Below are 17461 nucleotides of genomic sequence, written 5' to 3' on the forward strand. Positions count from 1 at the left end.
AAAAAAAAACCACAAAAAAGGAGAGACGTCAGGAAAATGCTAAATTGCAAATCAACTGGTTAGAAATTAAGCTGGTTTTGGCAAAGTGTCTGCGAATACTATGTACATACATACGTATATACTAGGGTGGTTCTTAAAATCAATCAATCTTCGACTATAGTAGCATCGACGTAGGAGTTGAGGTTTAGGAAATCTGATGTAAAAATTTGCTTCCTACATTTAAGGACCACTCTAGTATATACATGCATACATACATATACTATAGTTATAATAAATATGGATATATGGATTGTTCGTGCGTCTACATACATACATAAGTATGTTTACATATGTAAATGTTGGATACAATTTTGTTTATTTTCTATAATAAGTAGTTGGAATAAGTTCCAAGGATTACTGGAAGCGACTCAGTAAACTTCAGTGTTTAGTTTTCCTTCATAAGGAATACCTTAGAGCAACAGCCAGCTGACTGCCGCATTTTTTTTTTTATTTACTAATTTACATATTTACAATAAAATGTGCACGTGCAGAAAACTTTGGCGGCCAAAATGCACAGCATAACAGCTGGCAAGGAAAAGAAGCGAAGAATTACATTTGCATATATACATGTAATCGTAAATGTTTATATGCATACATAATGTACATTAGACCATACCCCCTTACAAGCAAACAAAAAAAGTTATCCGTATACCCCTGAGTTAAAAGTAATTTTGCAAGGCAATTTGGGACGGTAATCATTAGAAGTAAAATAATGTAAATCAGCATGTAATCTTTATTTTATGATTTTTATTTTTTTGGCTTAAAAAAAATATTTTTATTGAGTTTTATTTTTTCGCTCAACAAAAAAAACTATCAGTTGATTTTTATTTTTTTCACTCAGCGATAATAATTAGATATTGTCGAGTTTTAAGTTTCCACTTAAAAAAAATTATTATCTACAAAATGTAAAAGGCGCAACCAACTGAAATTTTGACCTGAAAATTTTGGGACTTATTCCTTTTATTAGGATGTCGCTACCTATGAAAAGGATTCGTCAGAAATAATGGCGGTATAGCTTTTGAGTTTATTGAATAATCATTATTCTTAAGTGAAAAAATAAAACTCAATAACAATTATTATTTTTGAGCGAAAAAATAACATCTAAAACCATTAAACTTTTGTTAAGGTAGTATTTCTTTTCGAGGGCAATTCCATTTTTTTTTAACGTAGGTGTCGCCATTTCACATTCACGATAAGGTACTACCCTAATATCAGTAAATTAAAGCTCACTAAAAATCGTTAAACTTTTGTTAACGAAGTATTTCGATTATTTCATTAGAATCAATTAAAAAAATATTTATGGCCTAATGTAAATGTCACCGAACAAAAAAATTGTTCAAAATTGCCTTACAAAAATACTTTAGACTACTCAAGAGTGCACGGCGAACCCTTTTTTTATTTGTTTGTAAAGTGGTACGGTCTAATGTACATACATAGATACATAATCTGCATAGTTTGTATGAAAATATTATAATTGTACATATGTATGTAAAATACGTTGGAAATATGAAAAGGTAGTTGGCCGGTCTCGTGTTTAGCGACCATACCCAACTAATAAGAAGTTGTACCAATTTAGGCCAATGAGAACTTCCGGCAGAGCTGCCGCTAAATCCTGCGAGTATTTAACACAGCCAAAAAAGAAACTTTAACGATATGTATTTAAGCTGATTTGCTGTAGGTGGGTGAAATGGCGTGTCCCTGTAAGAAAAACTTAGGCCACTATATTGGAATTTTTGATTTATTGCTTATATTTCAAGAATAATTAAATTTTGTACGGCATCCATGTAAATAAAAAAATTGCATTCGACTGTTGAGCGACGATTCTACTCTACATGTCAAACAAAAGGGTTTCCTAAACGATTTATTTCAAAAATATTTTTAAAGGGGCTGCCACCTATGAAAAAAATTAAAATCGATTAATTAATAAGTTAAATAAAAAATCGTAACTTTGTAACTAAACAATTATTTCGAAAAAATTGTCTAGAGGGTTGCCACATGTTCAAAACGTTAATATCAATTTAATTAACATGTTAAAGGAAATAGTTCAATATGGGTATCAAAAATATTCTTAAAAAGAGCTGCCACCCCTTTAGAAACTCAAAATGAATTTAATTAACAAGTTAAATAAAGTATTTTCAATCTTTATCTTTTTGGAAAATGTTTTTACCAGGGTTGCCACCAGTTTAGTAATTTAGTTTACAAGTTATTATATAAGAAAATTTGTCTGTTTGTTGGTCTTTCTTTGTATAGATATGTAGATCATATCCGGATTAAAATGTGGAATATTTTTTGAAAAAGGATGACACCTGCTTAAAAACTTAGATTCTACGTTAAACAATAGGTTCATCGAAATTTTACAATATAAGTGACACACGAATAAGATTTAAAAAAGCTTTGTTACGAAAACATTTTAACAGGATTGCCACCTACTGAAAAAATTAAATTAAATTTTATTAATATGTTTAATGAATTATTACAATATGGGTGGCAACGCAAGAGAAAAAAATTTTTTTTTTTAAATGTTTTGAAGGGGGTTGCCACCTTTTCAAAAGTCAAATTTAATTTTTTCATAAGTTAAGTAAAGTATTAGAATATTAGGGTCAATCGAAAGAGATATTAGAAAGCTTTGTTTCGAAGATGTTTTTAAGAAGGGTTGCCGCCTGTTAAAAATGAAAATTAAGTTTAATCGATAAGTAAAATTAAACATTAAAAAATGATGTCAAGTAAAACAAAAATTCATTGAGAAGGCTTTATCTCGAAAATATTTTTAAAATTGGTTGGCCATTTTCTCTAGTAGGTTGGAAACAATTTTTAAGAAGGTGCAGCAGCTTAAAAACTCAAATTCAAGTGAAAATTTGCAAAAATAAATATCTTTCGTATTTACAGAAAAAGATAAATGAAATATACTGGTACCATTGATATGAAGCAAAGAGTGTCGGTTTTTTATTCAGACACATAAATTTTGAAATTGCTTTTCTTAAGAAAGAATTTCAAAATTTGGTGATTTTTCTTTGAAAATCGGCTTTGTTCAAACTGTTGAAATGGTTTAGAACTTTTGGTGGATTTTATGTGAACATTTTGTTAGAAAAAATGTATTTGATGCGGCAACACTGATACAAATACGAATGCAAATACGAATAGGAATGCGAATACTTTTATCATTGCGAGTACTTGTGATCGTTCTAGATATTAAAGCGTCATTCCTTCATTTCTCAGTTAACTCTATTATTGTTTTGCTTTTAAAAATGGCAACGTTTTTTCAAATTTCCAGCTGGGTAATAAAATTACCGCTATCGCAAGTGGAATGAGGGCTCTTTGATGTCACATCCAGTCGCATACATACTTTCATGTATCAATTTACGTATACGTAATGATACTTACGTGCATGGATTTACATTAGGCCGTAACAACTGACAGGCAAACAAAAAAGTTCGCCGTACAACGCTGAGTCGAAAGTATTTTTTTTCAAGGCAATTTCGAAAAAAAAGATTTTGGCTGAACCTTTTTACATTTTTTCGGTGAAACCTACAATTCGGAAAAAAAATTTTGTTTGGTAGTTTTGCTGAAATAATCAAGAAATTTTCTTATCAAGGGTTTAATGATTTTTAGGGAGCTTTAATTTACTGGCATTAAGGTGGTAGGAACTGAGATCTGGTGGGTAAGTACTAGAATGGGGTACTTGTGGTCAATGAACTTTCGAACAAAAAAGAATTTTCTCAGGACAAGAACAGCGATTTATTAAACTTTAAAATCCGACTGTAAATGGTGGAGATATGATATGAAAAAAGGTGAAAAGCCGACCAGTACGTTCGGGGGGGAAAAAATTTTATCGAAATTGCCCTGCAAAAATACATTTGAATTAGGGGTGTACCGAGAACTTTTTTTCTGGTACGGTCTAATGTACATATATACATATATACGTAAGAAGCATAAGTTTAACAGTTCGTTTTGCTGTTTGCAAAATAGCTCCAATGTATGCTACTCATACAAAGAATGCTCATTCCGTTCACCATTCGGCGCACAGCTAACAGGCGGTAGAGTTTAACAAAACGCGGCATACGAAGGACTTGGAAACTCTTTACAAAATCCATTTTCGAAAATCGGGCTGACATTAACAACAGAGAGTTTTCTTTTTACATTTGTAATTTCCTTCGTTCAAATTCTGGTGAAAGTTTAAAAAAAAAAAATAATAATTAAATTTTAAGTCTCAAAATTTTAAACTTGTATTCTGATTAAACGAGTAATTTTATAAAATTAAATGTTAATAAATGTCATTAAAAAATTAAAAATCTTTGCAACACTTTAAGTGAAAATCCCACGACGCTCTTTTGAGTTATATAATTAAATAGTGAAATGCCGCACAAATTGAAGAAGCACGCTACCAAAAAGCGCGCCAAAAAGACGGTTTCTCTATCGAAATTCAGGAAACTTGTTGTGCCACGCCCCGACGTGCTGCACGGTTACTTGCGTCACGATGAGATCAATCTCTACTTGGAATATCTGCAGAACCGCTACAGCTTTGTCACGGTGCATACGCTTGGTCAGTCATACGAACGTCGCGCGCTGAAAGCTATCGAAATCGATTGGAATAGCGAAAAGAATATGGATCGCATCGAACGACACCGTACACGACGAACTTATATGGATAAAACAGGCACCGCGCCGCCGCCGCCGCCTCCGTCAACTAACCGAGTTCAGAGTACATTCCATAGTCGTAATATGATCTTCATCGAAGGTGGCACCCATGCACGCGAATGGATCACCATCGCTGTGGCGCTGAACTGCATCTATCAGCTAACCGAAAAGCATATACGCAACTACGAGTTGTTGCGTAAGTTGCGCTTCATCATTGTGCCCGTCACGAATCCCGATGGCTACGAGTACACTTTCACAAAGAATCGTCGTTGGCGCAAAAATCGTCGACCAATCAGTCATACTCGTCACATCGGTACCGATTGTAATCGTAATTATGATTTTCACTGGGAAGATGGTCCGTCGAAAGTCACACGCAATACCTATAAAGGTGTGAAACCTTTTTCTGAACCGGAAACGCGAGCAATTCGCAATATTTTGCAAAAGAATAAGCAGCATTTATTATTCTTTCTGTCATTGCACTCGTATGCCGAGTGTATTATGTACCCGTGGGCATATTGCAAGTGAGTTCATGCGTTTAAAGTGCGGTGAGAGGGAGTCTAGTATTTAGTACTTAAAAGTGTTCTCCGAGTATGAGTAGTATGTAGCATTGTTTTACACGCTCAGCTCGTTAACTTTGATGATACAAGTTTCTTTCAAAATAGCATTGAAAGCACTTAGAACATAGTATATCGACCGCTGAGTGGAAGATCGACCTATCTCAGCTGGATATTCGAAAATGCCCTATCTCAGCTGCCGATATATTGAATTTATATTGAGATGGGGCGTTTTTGAAACGAATTCTAAGATAGGCCGTTCTTCAACCGTTTGCTGAGATAGCGCGTTTTCGAACCGGCAGCTGAAATAAGGCGATCTTCCAATCAGCTGGCGGTATGAAGACGAGGCCACGACAAAGATGAATACGAAGTCCAAAACGAAAAAAAAGAGGATGACTTATACGAGCACGAATACGAAGATTAAAAGCGTACATACACGTTTGTAATTGAAGCTTTGCTACATCAAGGCGCATGCCACAAATGTAAACGACATTTTCTTTAAAAATTTTTGAAATTTTTTTATGCAGAAATATTCCTATGGCACTAGATGCATTTCTGCATCAAAAATAAAATTAACAAGTAAGAAAGTCTAAGTTCGGGCGGATCCGAACATTAAATACCCGGCGCAAGTATTAAATATATGTTTTTTCACCTTTCCGAAAGCTGCCGCTAGATGGTAAGCCGGGGTGTATCAATTTTGAGTAAATTAGCGTCCTTAAATTTCGAATTTTTGAAGTTTCAAGCATTTCTGAAATTTACCGTTATATGAAAAGCGGCCGTAATTTTAGTCCGATTTCAATAATTTTCAACGTTTTGCTTTTATGTGGCAAGCACAATAAAAATACCGAGTTTGGTACAATTTGGTAGAACGGTTACCGATATAAATATATGTGATCATAAGTGGGCGGTGCCACGCCCATTTTCCAAAATTTTTTCATAAACGTATTTCTTGGTAAAGAATTGTTGCAAGCATCAATTTTGCATAAATTAGCTTTAATATTTACTGATTTATCGAAGATTTTGTATTTCTTTAAATTACCGTTATATGGGATGTGGGCGTGGTTATTGTCCGATTTTTCAAATTTTCGGCCATTTATTATGCTGCACCAAGGCCAACAACTGTGCCAAGTTTGGAAGTAATTGGTGCAGCGGTTACCAAGATATACATATGTAACCATAAGTGGGCGTGGCTACGCCCATTTTCGAAAAATTTATAATCTTATTACTAAAATATCGCAGTTTTCGTATTTCTGAAAATTACCGTTATATGGGAAGTGGGCGTGGTTACAGTCCGATTTCGCCCAATACCAACCTACCTTGGGTTAACGGAAACCTACATACCAAATTTCGTTAAGATATCTCAATTTTTGCTCGAGTTATCGTGTACACGGGCGGACGGACAGACGGACAGACGGACGGACAGACAGACATGGCTTAATCGATTTCTCTATTTATTCTGAGCATTTATGTATACATTTGTCTATATCTATCTCGATTCGTTTTGGCTGTTACAAACAACTGTTATGTGAACAAAATGAATATACCCTTGTGCACAAGTGCGCTCGGGTATAAAAAAAAACGTCGCTCACGTTATTTTGGCGTTTAGGGCTCGATATGTGTAAGCGCCAATCTATTATTATTAATATTTGATTGTTTTAGGAATCTCGATTCATATACTTATTTTCTGGAAGTCATCAAAAATGGTTTCATGATCGGGTGATATTTAATAGCTTTGATCCAATACTTTTCGTGAAAAAACCTGTAAAACTGTCAAACAGCAAAATTACTCTCTGAAGTGAGAGTAAAAAGTGAGTAACAACAAAAAGTACGGGAACAAAAAACCATTTTTCCTGTAAAAACGTCAACCAGTGATTGCTTGACACTTTTCATGATTTTACCAGAAGAAAAAGTTCGGGTAATTTCTTGCAACTTCAATCTGTACACAACTCTCCAAAAGTCGCTCTCAATTACAGGATTTTGGAGTACGGGAACATTTTTCCTGCAACTTCCTGTAAGTTCGTGTAAAATCCTGTAAGTTCATGGAGTACTGGATCAGAGCTAATGGCCCTTATTATGAGCTGCATTCGATTTTCGATCTTCGCTGGCTATCGAAGATCGAAGCTCGAAAGTGAAATTCGTATTATGAGCTATGCAAGCGTGTCGAAATTTTCGTTGAGTATCGAATTTTCTGTCGAACAGAATTTTGCTTTCGATGGTGTAGCGAAGTGTTAGAAAATTGTGAAAAATGTATGATTTTGTATATGTTTTCTTAAATTTTGGCGGCTAGATACTAATTTTAAACAATTTTTGTTAATTTCATGCAGTTCTAACATCGTGAATACTAAACACAAGCTCGAAAGGCTGGATTTACTTGTGAAAGAAAATCCCAATACTCTGTTGGCACGATCTCTGAGAACAAAATCGTAGCGCTGTTGATAGTTTTAAAATATTTTAAATAGATTTGGCTCACAAACGCCTCTTTAGATGGTCGGAACTTTTTAATGAATCTGTAGACAAATTTCTTAAATATATTTTATATAAAAATATATTCGAAAGACTAATAAACTTAAACTCTCTTAAACATTTGCTACTTCTGGCCAGTTTACTAAGCTTTCATCCTCTGACGAATCGTTGAACCAGGACTCGTTGTGCTCATTTTACCACGTTTTTATAAACTTGCTTTCTTTTTTACTTCATTTTAATTAGAACAAATTTACATAAATATGTATAAGCACACTATTTAGTTTGCTCGATTTGTAAACAAAGCTTCTCAGCGGTGAAAAATATACTATTGTGAACAACCTAAACGAGCGAAATTCACAATAGCGCTATTCTTCATCGAATGAGCGCCATAATACCAAATGAAAATTCGTTCGCTGAGCACTTTCGACCACAGTCGAAAATCGAATGCAACTCATAATAGGGGCCAATATTTCCGTTCATGTAATTCAAAATCTACGTTTTTTTTGGAAATTTCAACATACAATAAGCTTGATAAAAAGAATATGCATATTTCCATCAGTCTTTTGGTATTCCAATTGTATGAACTGATCTAACTTTGACAAACTTTGATTGCGTTTTCCTACAAAATTTAAATTTTGAAATACTTCTGTATATTATCAAACGTGCGATACAATACCATATATAAATTAAATACCGTTCTCTTTTAAATACCATTCCAGAGAGCTTCCTGAGACATGGCAGAAATTGGAAAAGTTGGCATTAACCGGCCGCAACGCCATTAAAGCCTACAACGGACGCCACTATCGTGTCGGAAGCATAGCCATGTTCGTAGATGTGAAAGTTTGAAATTAAAATAAAAAAGAATGCACATTTAATCTTTTGCAATATGTATTCTCATATTTCTTAGATTAAGCAAACGTCGTATATCGGGCTCAATTGTTGACTATGCTTTCGGAGTAATACAAGTACCATTAGCTTTAGTTATGGAACTGCCATCACATACTTTGGGCTTCCAGCCGCCAGCGGAGTCGATCAGTCCCATTGGGCATGAAAGTTGGCTCGGCATACGGGAGATGTGTAAAGTGGCTTACGATCTAGTGCCACCATGTTTATATCCAGCAGAAACGCTGTTGTCCAATACAGCGACCACTAAAGACCAAACGGCACAGCTGCAACGGGCAAACATGAAAATTACTAAGCAGCATCCGACATCGACAATTGATAAGCAGCCATTCTACGATGCAGCTCTGCCCCTCATCAATAATGATGTCTTAAAAAATACACAAGTGCCTGTCAAGTGTTGAATAAATCGTTTATAAATTGTAAAATTTATTGCATATTTTGTATTTCAGTGAAATAAGCAATATTCTGATGTACCAAAGACAAGAGTGTTTTGTTTTATTTACTAATATGTATGTATATGAATATGTGTGTTAAGAGTTAATTTCTTTTCGTTTAGTATTTTTACTTTTTTTTTGTATAAATTAAGAGATGCATGAGCGTACATATGCGCAATTCTAAAAGGTAATGAAATCCAAAATTTAAAAAGTGAGGTAAGCATTTGCAATATTTTCGAAGATTAAATAAATTCTTCTTGCGCACAATTCATCTGTTGCATACCTTTAGACATGCACATTTCGCTTTATTTATAATCCATAAGTGAATGTTTTTATGATTTACAAAATACATATAACGAAATTTAATTCACAGCGTGAATTGTTAACGGAAAATTAAATTCAAGTCATACTCTAAACACTTGCTGAAAACTAAGCTAGAACTTGTACATGGATGAGATGCCGGAACAAGGATAGTAACGCCAATCGGATTGAGTAATGTATTTTTATGTATTAAAAACGCATATTTTGTAGTTGCTGATGCGATGAGCTACAACAATTATCCTTTTTTAATCGTAAACTATCGCGAACTTTTTTTTTTTATATTCATTTCTAAAATATTTATTCTGCATTATCTGTCGCAGTTGTGGGGATTCTCGGTGCAGCGTACTTTAAACGCAATTTTTCGTAATTTTTGCGATCCTGAAACAAATGAAGTTATTCATATATTTTTTTTTTTTAACTTACTGAAAGTAGGTACTATGTGTATTAACTAACCTGTGGAGTAACTGAAGGTCGCAATAGTTTCAGCGCTTGATCAAAATGTTCCTTTCGTACACGTAAATCTGTAGAATCCGGATTTTGTATAGACTCTTTCAGGGCCAACATTGCTGCTTGCCGCACTAGGCCAGCCAAATCAGCACCGGTATAACCATCAGAGTTTTCGGCTAGTTCAGCAAAGTCTACATCATCAGCTAATTCAGGTCGTGTACGATTCTATTCAAAATATGTAAGAATGAAATAATTGTGTCAATGAGAAAATCATTATCAAACTTGAGCCGGACAAGTACTTCATTTTTTCTACTTTTTATATTTTTTTTTGTTTATATTTTTTTTTATTTTTTGTTTATTCCTGTTGTTTTAATTTTTGAATTCATGTTTTTATTATTACTTATACATATTTTATTTATTACTTGTTTTTCTATTTAATCTTATTATTTCAAGTCTTTTTCAATGTCTTATTAAAGTTCTCTTATTTTATTTAACTTTGTAATTTACTTTTTTATTATTTGCTTTTGAACCGCATTTTAATTTTTGTTTTTTATTTAACTTTCATATTTAGATTTTTAATTTTTTTCTAGTTTATTTTACGTTATTTTTTGTTTCTTATTTTTTATTTGCTTTTAGTTTCTCATTTCTTTTTTTTTATTAATTTAAAATTTATTAATTTTTTATATTTTTTTAAGTTATTTTATTTTTTTTGTATTTGTCTGTTAATTGAAGATTATGTAATTTTTTTTAGCTCAAAAAAAATAATATTTTATTTATAATTTTTTTGTTTTTTATTTTTTTTGATTCTCACCTTTGTTGTAGCTTTTAGTATTTCCTCGCGCTCTTCTTTCTGCGGCAGCCCTACATAGAGTATAGTATCCAAACGTCCGGGACGTAGTATAGCTGGATCTATTATGTCTGGCCGATTACTTGCTGCCAAAATGTAGACTCCTTTACGTTCTTCAACACCATCCATTTCTGTAAGTAATTGATTGACAACACGCGTTCCCGAACCACCTTCATTATTATCCGATCGCTTCGGACACAAAGAATCAAACTCATCAAAGAAAATTACACATGGCGCCGAGTTACGTGCCCGTTGGAAACACGCGCGCACTGCACGCTCGCTTTCACCCACATACTACCAAGAGGAATATATAGATTATGGTTTATTTGACTCTCAGGGGGGGAGTGTACTTACCATATTCATTAACTCCGGTCCCTTAACTGATATAAAATTGATGCCTGCCTCGTTGGCTATAGCTTTGGCAAGTAAAGTTTTACCACAACCTGGCGGGCCACACAGCAACACACCGGAAGGCGCCGTCAAACCTAATGTAATTAACTTCTCGGGAAATTTGACTGGTGCCAGCACTGCCAATTGCAACTCTTCACGTATATCATGTAATGAACCGACATCGGCCCACGTTACATCAGGCACTGTTATAAAGCCTTCACGTTTCGATGACGGTTGTACAACTTTCACTGCTTCTAAGAAATCATCCACTGTTATGCAGAATTCGGTAGCGTATGACAAATCCGAAGGTGGATTATCCAGCCAATTTAAGAGTTCTAAAAGTGATGGTTCTGAAGAATTCTGTGTGTCGGCTATAGTTTCTAACTTCGATGTCGAATTTGTGGATTCATTTGATTTACTCTGCTCGTTGGTAGAAACCTCTTCAGTGGGTTTTTCGCTACTGTCAGCCACTTGTACTTTTGTGGTATTGTTTGTATTTTCTTCGCCTTTAGTGGACTCTTGGTCTTCATCATCAACATCCATTGCTTCTGTGTCTTTTTTATCTGGATTTGATGACGTTTCCTTTGCCGATCCATTGGTATTACTTTCCGTTTTTTTCTCAGCGTCAGCATCTGCCTCTTTTGCATCGCTGTTCTTGTCCTTTGATTGCTCTTCATTTACTGTTTCTTCTTTTGATTTGGAATTGGTTTCATTTGAGACTTCATCTTTGCCAGATTTGCTTTGATCTGCTTGTTTGCTGCTGACGTCTGCGCTTTCGTCGGCCTCATCGTCCAAATCGACGATGGTAATGTTGCGTTGCGATTCTAACTGGAATGCGCGAATACACTCAGCACATCTGTAAAAAATTTCAATCAGTGTAAATAACAGTAATAATAACTTTAAATTAGGATTTACTTAAGTGCGAAAGTGGGAGGGATGAAAATATATGTTAATAGTTCTGTTCGCTATGCAAATGCCAGTAAGAATTAGCCAGTAAAAAAATTCAGAGAATAAGGTATCTTACTCTCCCTAAGATAGAAACTTAACAAGTTTTGCGCGAACAGGAATTAGCAAACATTTGTAAGCGTCCCTGCCAGCTGGCGTCCACGGGTGCATCTCGAACCTAATACATTTTTTAAATTATTTCAGGTGGAAAACAAAACAGGACCTATAAGTCTTCACCATACGCTTCAATTTTTTTTGTGGAAGTCACTGTCGGATTTCCTATAATTGCCTATATCGACAGTGGTGTCCACTGCGTTCCGATTACGAATACAGCTTTTTCAGCCGGGTACCTCTCAAATGTTTAGAATTCATTGTAACAACAAACATTTACATAATACTTTCATTAGTAAATCGCAAGAAGATTGTTAATTTTTAAATTTAACGAACTTGCTGATTCGAATTAAAGTTGAGAAAAATACAACCGTGTGCCACAATCCTGCTTGTGAATTCTCGCTGGCAAAAATTTCCCCAGCACGAATTTGCAACTTCCCCTTCAAATTAAATGTCAAAACTGTGCTCTCTTCTTGCAAGTTTTACTGGGTTTTTACCCAAACGACAAATGGTACCAACTTGTACAAGTTTTTTGCATAGCGAACACTCTTAACTTTAATGTAAATTTAAACAATTCATTCGATTACGTACTTTTTCTTCACAGCTATAGTTGCAGCACGTGAAACAAGTGCCAAGAGATCAGCGCCAACATAACCTGGTGTTAGCTCTGCTATTTTATCAAAGTCACACTTTGGATCCACCGAGAGTCCATAACAAATTATTGTCAATATATCTTTGCGATCCTTACGCGATGGAATGCCTATAGCAACCTCATGATCGAACCGTCCAACTCGACGTAATGCTGGATCAAGCACATCAGGTCGTGTAGTCGCCCCTATTACCAATACACTTTGCCCGTCTTCTGTCATCTTTAAATTATCTAAGCTGCTAATCAATTGTGATACAATTCTTCTTTCCATATCTTTTTGTGCCATAGAGCGATTCGATGAAATAGCGTCAATTTCGTCGATAAACAAAACGCTAGGGGCATAAATAGTTGCTTGCTCAAAAACATCTCGTATACGTTCTTCCGACTCCCCCGATACGCCAGCAATCAGTTCTGTAGCTGCGACTTCTATAAGCGGCAAATTGAGTTGCTAAAAAGAAGTTTTTTTAATTCCAACTTACAACAATCAAAAAAAGTTAAGTTCCTATAGTTACCCCAGAAATTGCATGTGCAAGTAAAGTTTTACCACACCCTGGCGGCCCATGTAATAGCAAACCACGTGGCGGCATCAGGCCCAAAACGAAATAAATGTCCGGCGATTTAATATGCATTAATAATTCACAAAGCTCTTTCAAAGTTTTCTCCATGCCACCAATATCTTGAAAAGTTTCACGTGACTTTCGTAATACAACCTCTTTCTTGAATTTGCGTTGACGTAATTGATTCAACTGATTTGAACCCAACGTTGGAAAGGGGCCTGAAGCAGGATCGCTGGCTTGAGCACAATTTGTCAAGCGACTGAAACGCTGGTTCTGTTGCTGCTGCTGCTGCTGCTGCTGTAAATGCTGACGCATGCCCTGCGGTTGATGATCATTTTGACTCCGTTCGTATGGCAGAGCAGTCCTATCGTTCTTTTCTAATGATATTAAGCGTATATTCAAATTGGCGTTTGAATATTGTGGAGATATTCCTCCATTCAACTCCAACTTACGCTTTTTGTTTGGTTGCTGTTGTGGATCAGTGGACTCGGGAAATTCATGACGCTTCTGGGCACCAGATGTTACAGACAACACACCGGTAGTTTCCGTAGTGGCTGATGTAGATGACCCCTTAGAAGATGATTCCACTGGCGCATTGCTTTTTGTAAGAATAACACCGGAGAATGATTTTGCTGTGCTTGACGCATTCACATCTGTTTCAAAAAGTAAATTTGTATTAAAAATCCTACATGATCATTTTTACTTTTCGCTACTTACTACCATCCGATGATTTACCATTGGTACAATTATCATCCGCACTGTCATCATCGCTACTAATGTCAATTGCTTCGCCGGCAGATTGCTTTGCTGCTGTAGGCTTTGAAGCGTTCCCCTTGGGTTTTTGATACAGATTGTTCATTAAATTGTTCATCAAATTGCCCGAAACAGAGTCCTAAGTAGAAGTTAAATAAGTTAATCATTAATATATGAATTTGAATATAATATTGATAGAACTGTAGAACGCTTACATCCATTACTTCCAAATCAGAGCCATCCGATTCATCTGCACTTGACGGCTGACTTTCCAAACCATAGCTTTGTGATACAACACGGTAAGCTAAAATTATCAGAAAATAAATTCATAAGCTAGTTTTTGTGTTTGATCGCATGTGCATATTTTTGGAAATGTGACAACGGCACTCACCCTGCTCAACTAGAGCCCGAAAAGGCGCTTGCTTGCGACGCGTATATTCTGGATAACGCTCCATCAATTGTCTTGTCATAACACTTACATCCAAAAATTTCTTATCAACATTTTCTTCTAGATACTGTAAAAACGAGAAAAATACGATTTATTATAATTTGACCACAAACATGCACTGGCTTCCATTGCCGGGATCAATCGCTTGAAGCCCCAGAAACATAACCTCAACTATTTGTTAAAATAGAGATAGACAATTTGCGCATCATATAAAACATTTACCTGTTTTACACGATTGATTATTAAAGGGTCGTGAAGTATCGGTTTGGTTTTCTTCATTTTTACACTTTTTGCAAACGCTGTTCAGCAGCTGTAAAATTAATAAACTATGAAATCCCGACGCCCGCTACCTAAACGCCTTTTACACCAGCGTTGCCAAATTATTCGATGAGCTCAATCCTGTGAAAAATCTCAGTAGAAGAAATTCCATTTTTTATTTATACAGTTGTAAAATGATATGAGGTGAGGAAAGTATTAAAATATTTTTGCCCGAATTTAAAATATTATAGAAACTGAAAATATCTAACGCGTATAGTTTCTTGACACCAACACTTTTGTGTCTTGAAGCGGAGTGGCAGCATTATCAATAATCGATTACAAGCTATGGAGGAGAGTGTTTCATGCACCGGGCAGAGTTGCCGTGCCTTGCTTTGCATCGTTCAATCTAACGCTACGGCCACAAATGTTACTTGCGCGCTCCAAGTGACAACGCGTATTATCATCAAAAAATTCGGAAACGGTCTGCAACTTGCTAGGTCCAATTGCAAGTTGCATGTAACAATAACTTGGTTCCCGTACAAGAAGTTATCAATACAATTACTATGTTAAAAAGCGCTTGAAATCAGAAAGCAGGATAATTTGCGGTACAAGAAGAAACTTTATGATGCCATTTCTGCCATGAATTAAAAAACCAAGAAAACGCAAGAATTCGAAGTTGTATTTGGAACTAGTTTTGTGGAAAAAGTTCGCCTTGGCACCACGTCACCGTTGACAGTTACAATTTCGAGAAATTAGAAAATTTCGTTTACTTAGGAACCAGCATTAACACCGATAATAATGTCAGCATTGAAATCCAACGCAGAATCTCTCTTGCCAACAAGTACTACTTTTGACTGAGTAGGGAATTCAGGAGTAAAGTCCTCTCTCGACGTACGAAAACCACGCTCTATAAGTCACTCATCATGCCCGTGCTGGTATATGGCGCAGAAGCATGGACAATGACAACATCCGATGAGGCGGCTCTTGGAGCGTTTGAGAGAAAGATTTTGCGGAAGATTTACGGGCCTTTACGCGTTGGCGATGGCGAGTACCGCAGACGATGGAACGATGAGCTGTATAAGCTTTACAACGATATGGACATAGTGCAGCGAATTAAAATACAGCGGCTCCGCTGGCTTGGTCACGTCGTTCGAATGGACACCGACGCTCCAGCTCTGAAAGTATTCAACTCGGAACCCGCTGGTGGTAGCAGAGGAAGAGGGAGGCCCCCACTGCGATGGAAAGATCAGGTGGAGAAGGACTTGACTTCACTTGGCGTTTCCAATTGGCGTCAGTTGGCACAGAGGAGAAACGACTGGCGTGCTTTGCTGAACTCGGCCAAAATCGGTTAGGCGGTTACAGCGCCAAAAAAAGAAGAAGAGTGCGGAGTAGAAGCTGTAAGAACTTTTTGAGAAACTTTACCTCAACGCACTGCCTATCTTGCCTACAAACAGAGTTGTTCTGGTGGCAGAAATTTTCCAGTGTGAAACCGACCAGTCGCAAAAAGCATAACATTTGTGTATCGAGCGAGTTGTGCATCTGCATCCACGCACGGACGGAACAATAAATACCTAAGTAGATTTTCTATCGTTTGCTACTTACAGCTCGCCGGGGACTTGTTGCCTGTTCCACTGCCTCTAGCCCGTGGGCGCTACACTCCTATAGTACTTCCGTAGCCGGCCAATAGTGCGCTGCTTCAACGCGGGTAGACTTTCTTCCGCTTGAGAAGGGTCCTTGCTTCCGCAGATTTCCGTCCTCCTCTATTCGCTATAGTTTTTTTTTTTACTTTTTGCCGACACACGCTTGGTTTCCTTTCCTTGAGTAAGGATTTTTGGAAACTTCGAACAGCCGGACTCCGCTTACATACAGCCTCTTTATGTAGGCTGTTTTCGTCAGAATTCAAAACACCGTTCTTTACCGCATTCTCCTCACTTTGGCCCGTAGTCATAGTCAAAATAGAGTCGACTTTAAAGTTAGTTGCAGCTTTTTGACATAATTTTCAATGGGATATCTGTCAAAAAAGCTGCAACTAACTTTAAAGTCGACTTTATATTGACTATGACTACGGGCCTTTGTTTACAGCAAAGTTTTCATTGCTGCGTCTAACCATGTTCTGTAAGTCTTGTCAATCAAATGCATCCCCGCCTGGTAAAAAGGATTTTCTATCTGGCAGACCCATTAAAACGATTTGGCGCTACAAACGCATGTGTAGTCTTCCCATTTCTTCCCAAAACCCTCTCTTTTATATGTAAGCAGAATTGACTCAGTACTTGAACGGTGTAAAAGCCGTCTTACGAAACGAAATTGGAATGTGTAAAGTTTAATCGATATAAAGTCAACTTTTAATCGATATGCTTATATTTTTTAGCGTTTCACATCAACTAGCACAGGCTAGAAGAAACAAAAATAGTAAATTAATAAAAAGGACTGAGGAATCGTTGCTGCATAAAAAATTTTATACGCGTCTAAAGCCATACGACCCGTGTGCAGACTGCCTAATAGAAAATAAAGGAGTTACTTATTCAAAAACAGATTCAACAATTATGGGAGGTTGTCGCTGTTCGTTTCGTGATTGCAGTGTTGGGACATCTCAACATCCCAGCATGCATTTTTTCCACTTCCCCGTAAATGACCGGGAACGCTACATTCGATGGTTGCGCTTAGCAAACTTAATCCATTTCCTCAATATGCCTCCGTCCTTCCAAAA

General features: G+C 36.3%; 2 protein-coding genes across 3 annotated transcripts; one reads left to right on the top strand and one right to left on the bottom strand.

Moving 5' to 3' along the window:
- Nucleotides 1–4392: 4392 nt before the first annotated feature.
- LOC118746937 (carboxypeptidase B) lies at nucleotides 4393–9058 on the top strand. The gene is made up of 3 exons (XM_036480927.1): nucleotides 4393–5195; nucleotides 8411–8515; nucleotides 8599–9058. The coding sequence occupies exons 1-3, from the start codon at nucleotides 4393–4395 to the stop codon at nucleotides 8993–8995; spliced, it is 1305 nt and encodes a 434-aa protein (XP_036336820.1). The 3' UTR covers nucleotides 8996–9058.
- Nucleotides 9059–9251: 193 nt separating this feature from the next.
- On the bottom strand, nucleotides 9252–14879 carry LOC118746936 (nuclear valosin-containing protein-like). 2 transcript variants are annotated; one of them, XM_036480926.1, is made up of 11 exons: nucleotides 14719–14878; nucleotides 14440–14563; nucleotides 14264–14352; nucleotides 14013–14187; nucleotides 13748–13948; nucleotides 13251–13672; nucleotides 12681–13186; nucleotides 10998–11889; nucleotides 10608–10937; nucleotides 9803–10021; nucleotides 9252–9727 (listed from the first exon to the last, which is right to left on the bottom strand). In XM_036480926.1, exons 1-11 carry the CDS (start codon nucleotides 14773–14775, stop codon nucleotides 9647–9649), a joined length of 3096 nt encoding a protein of 1031 aa, XP_036336819.1. In that variant the 5' UTR covers nucleotides 14776–14878; the 3' UTR covers nucleotides 9252–9646. The 2 variants fall into 2 exon arrangements, with proteins under 2 accessions (XP_036336819.1, XP_036336818.1); XM_036480925.1 differs by having other exon boundaries at nucleotides 13251–13948; nucleotides 14719–14879.
- Between the last annotated feature and the right edge of the window lie 2582 nt (nucleotides 14880–17461).

The sequence above is a fragment of the Rhagoletis pomonella genome, unplaced genomic scaffold (assembly GCF_013731165.1).
Source record: "Rhagoletis pomonella isolate Grant_MI unplaced genomic scaffold, Rhpom_1.0 Rhpom_scaffold_00011, whole genome shotgun sequence".
Taxonomy (NCBI): Eukaryota; Metazoa; Arthropoda; class Insecta; order Diptera; family Tephritidae; genus Rhagoletis; species Rhagoletis pomonella.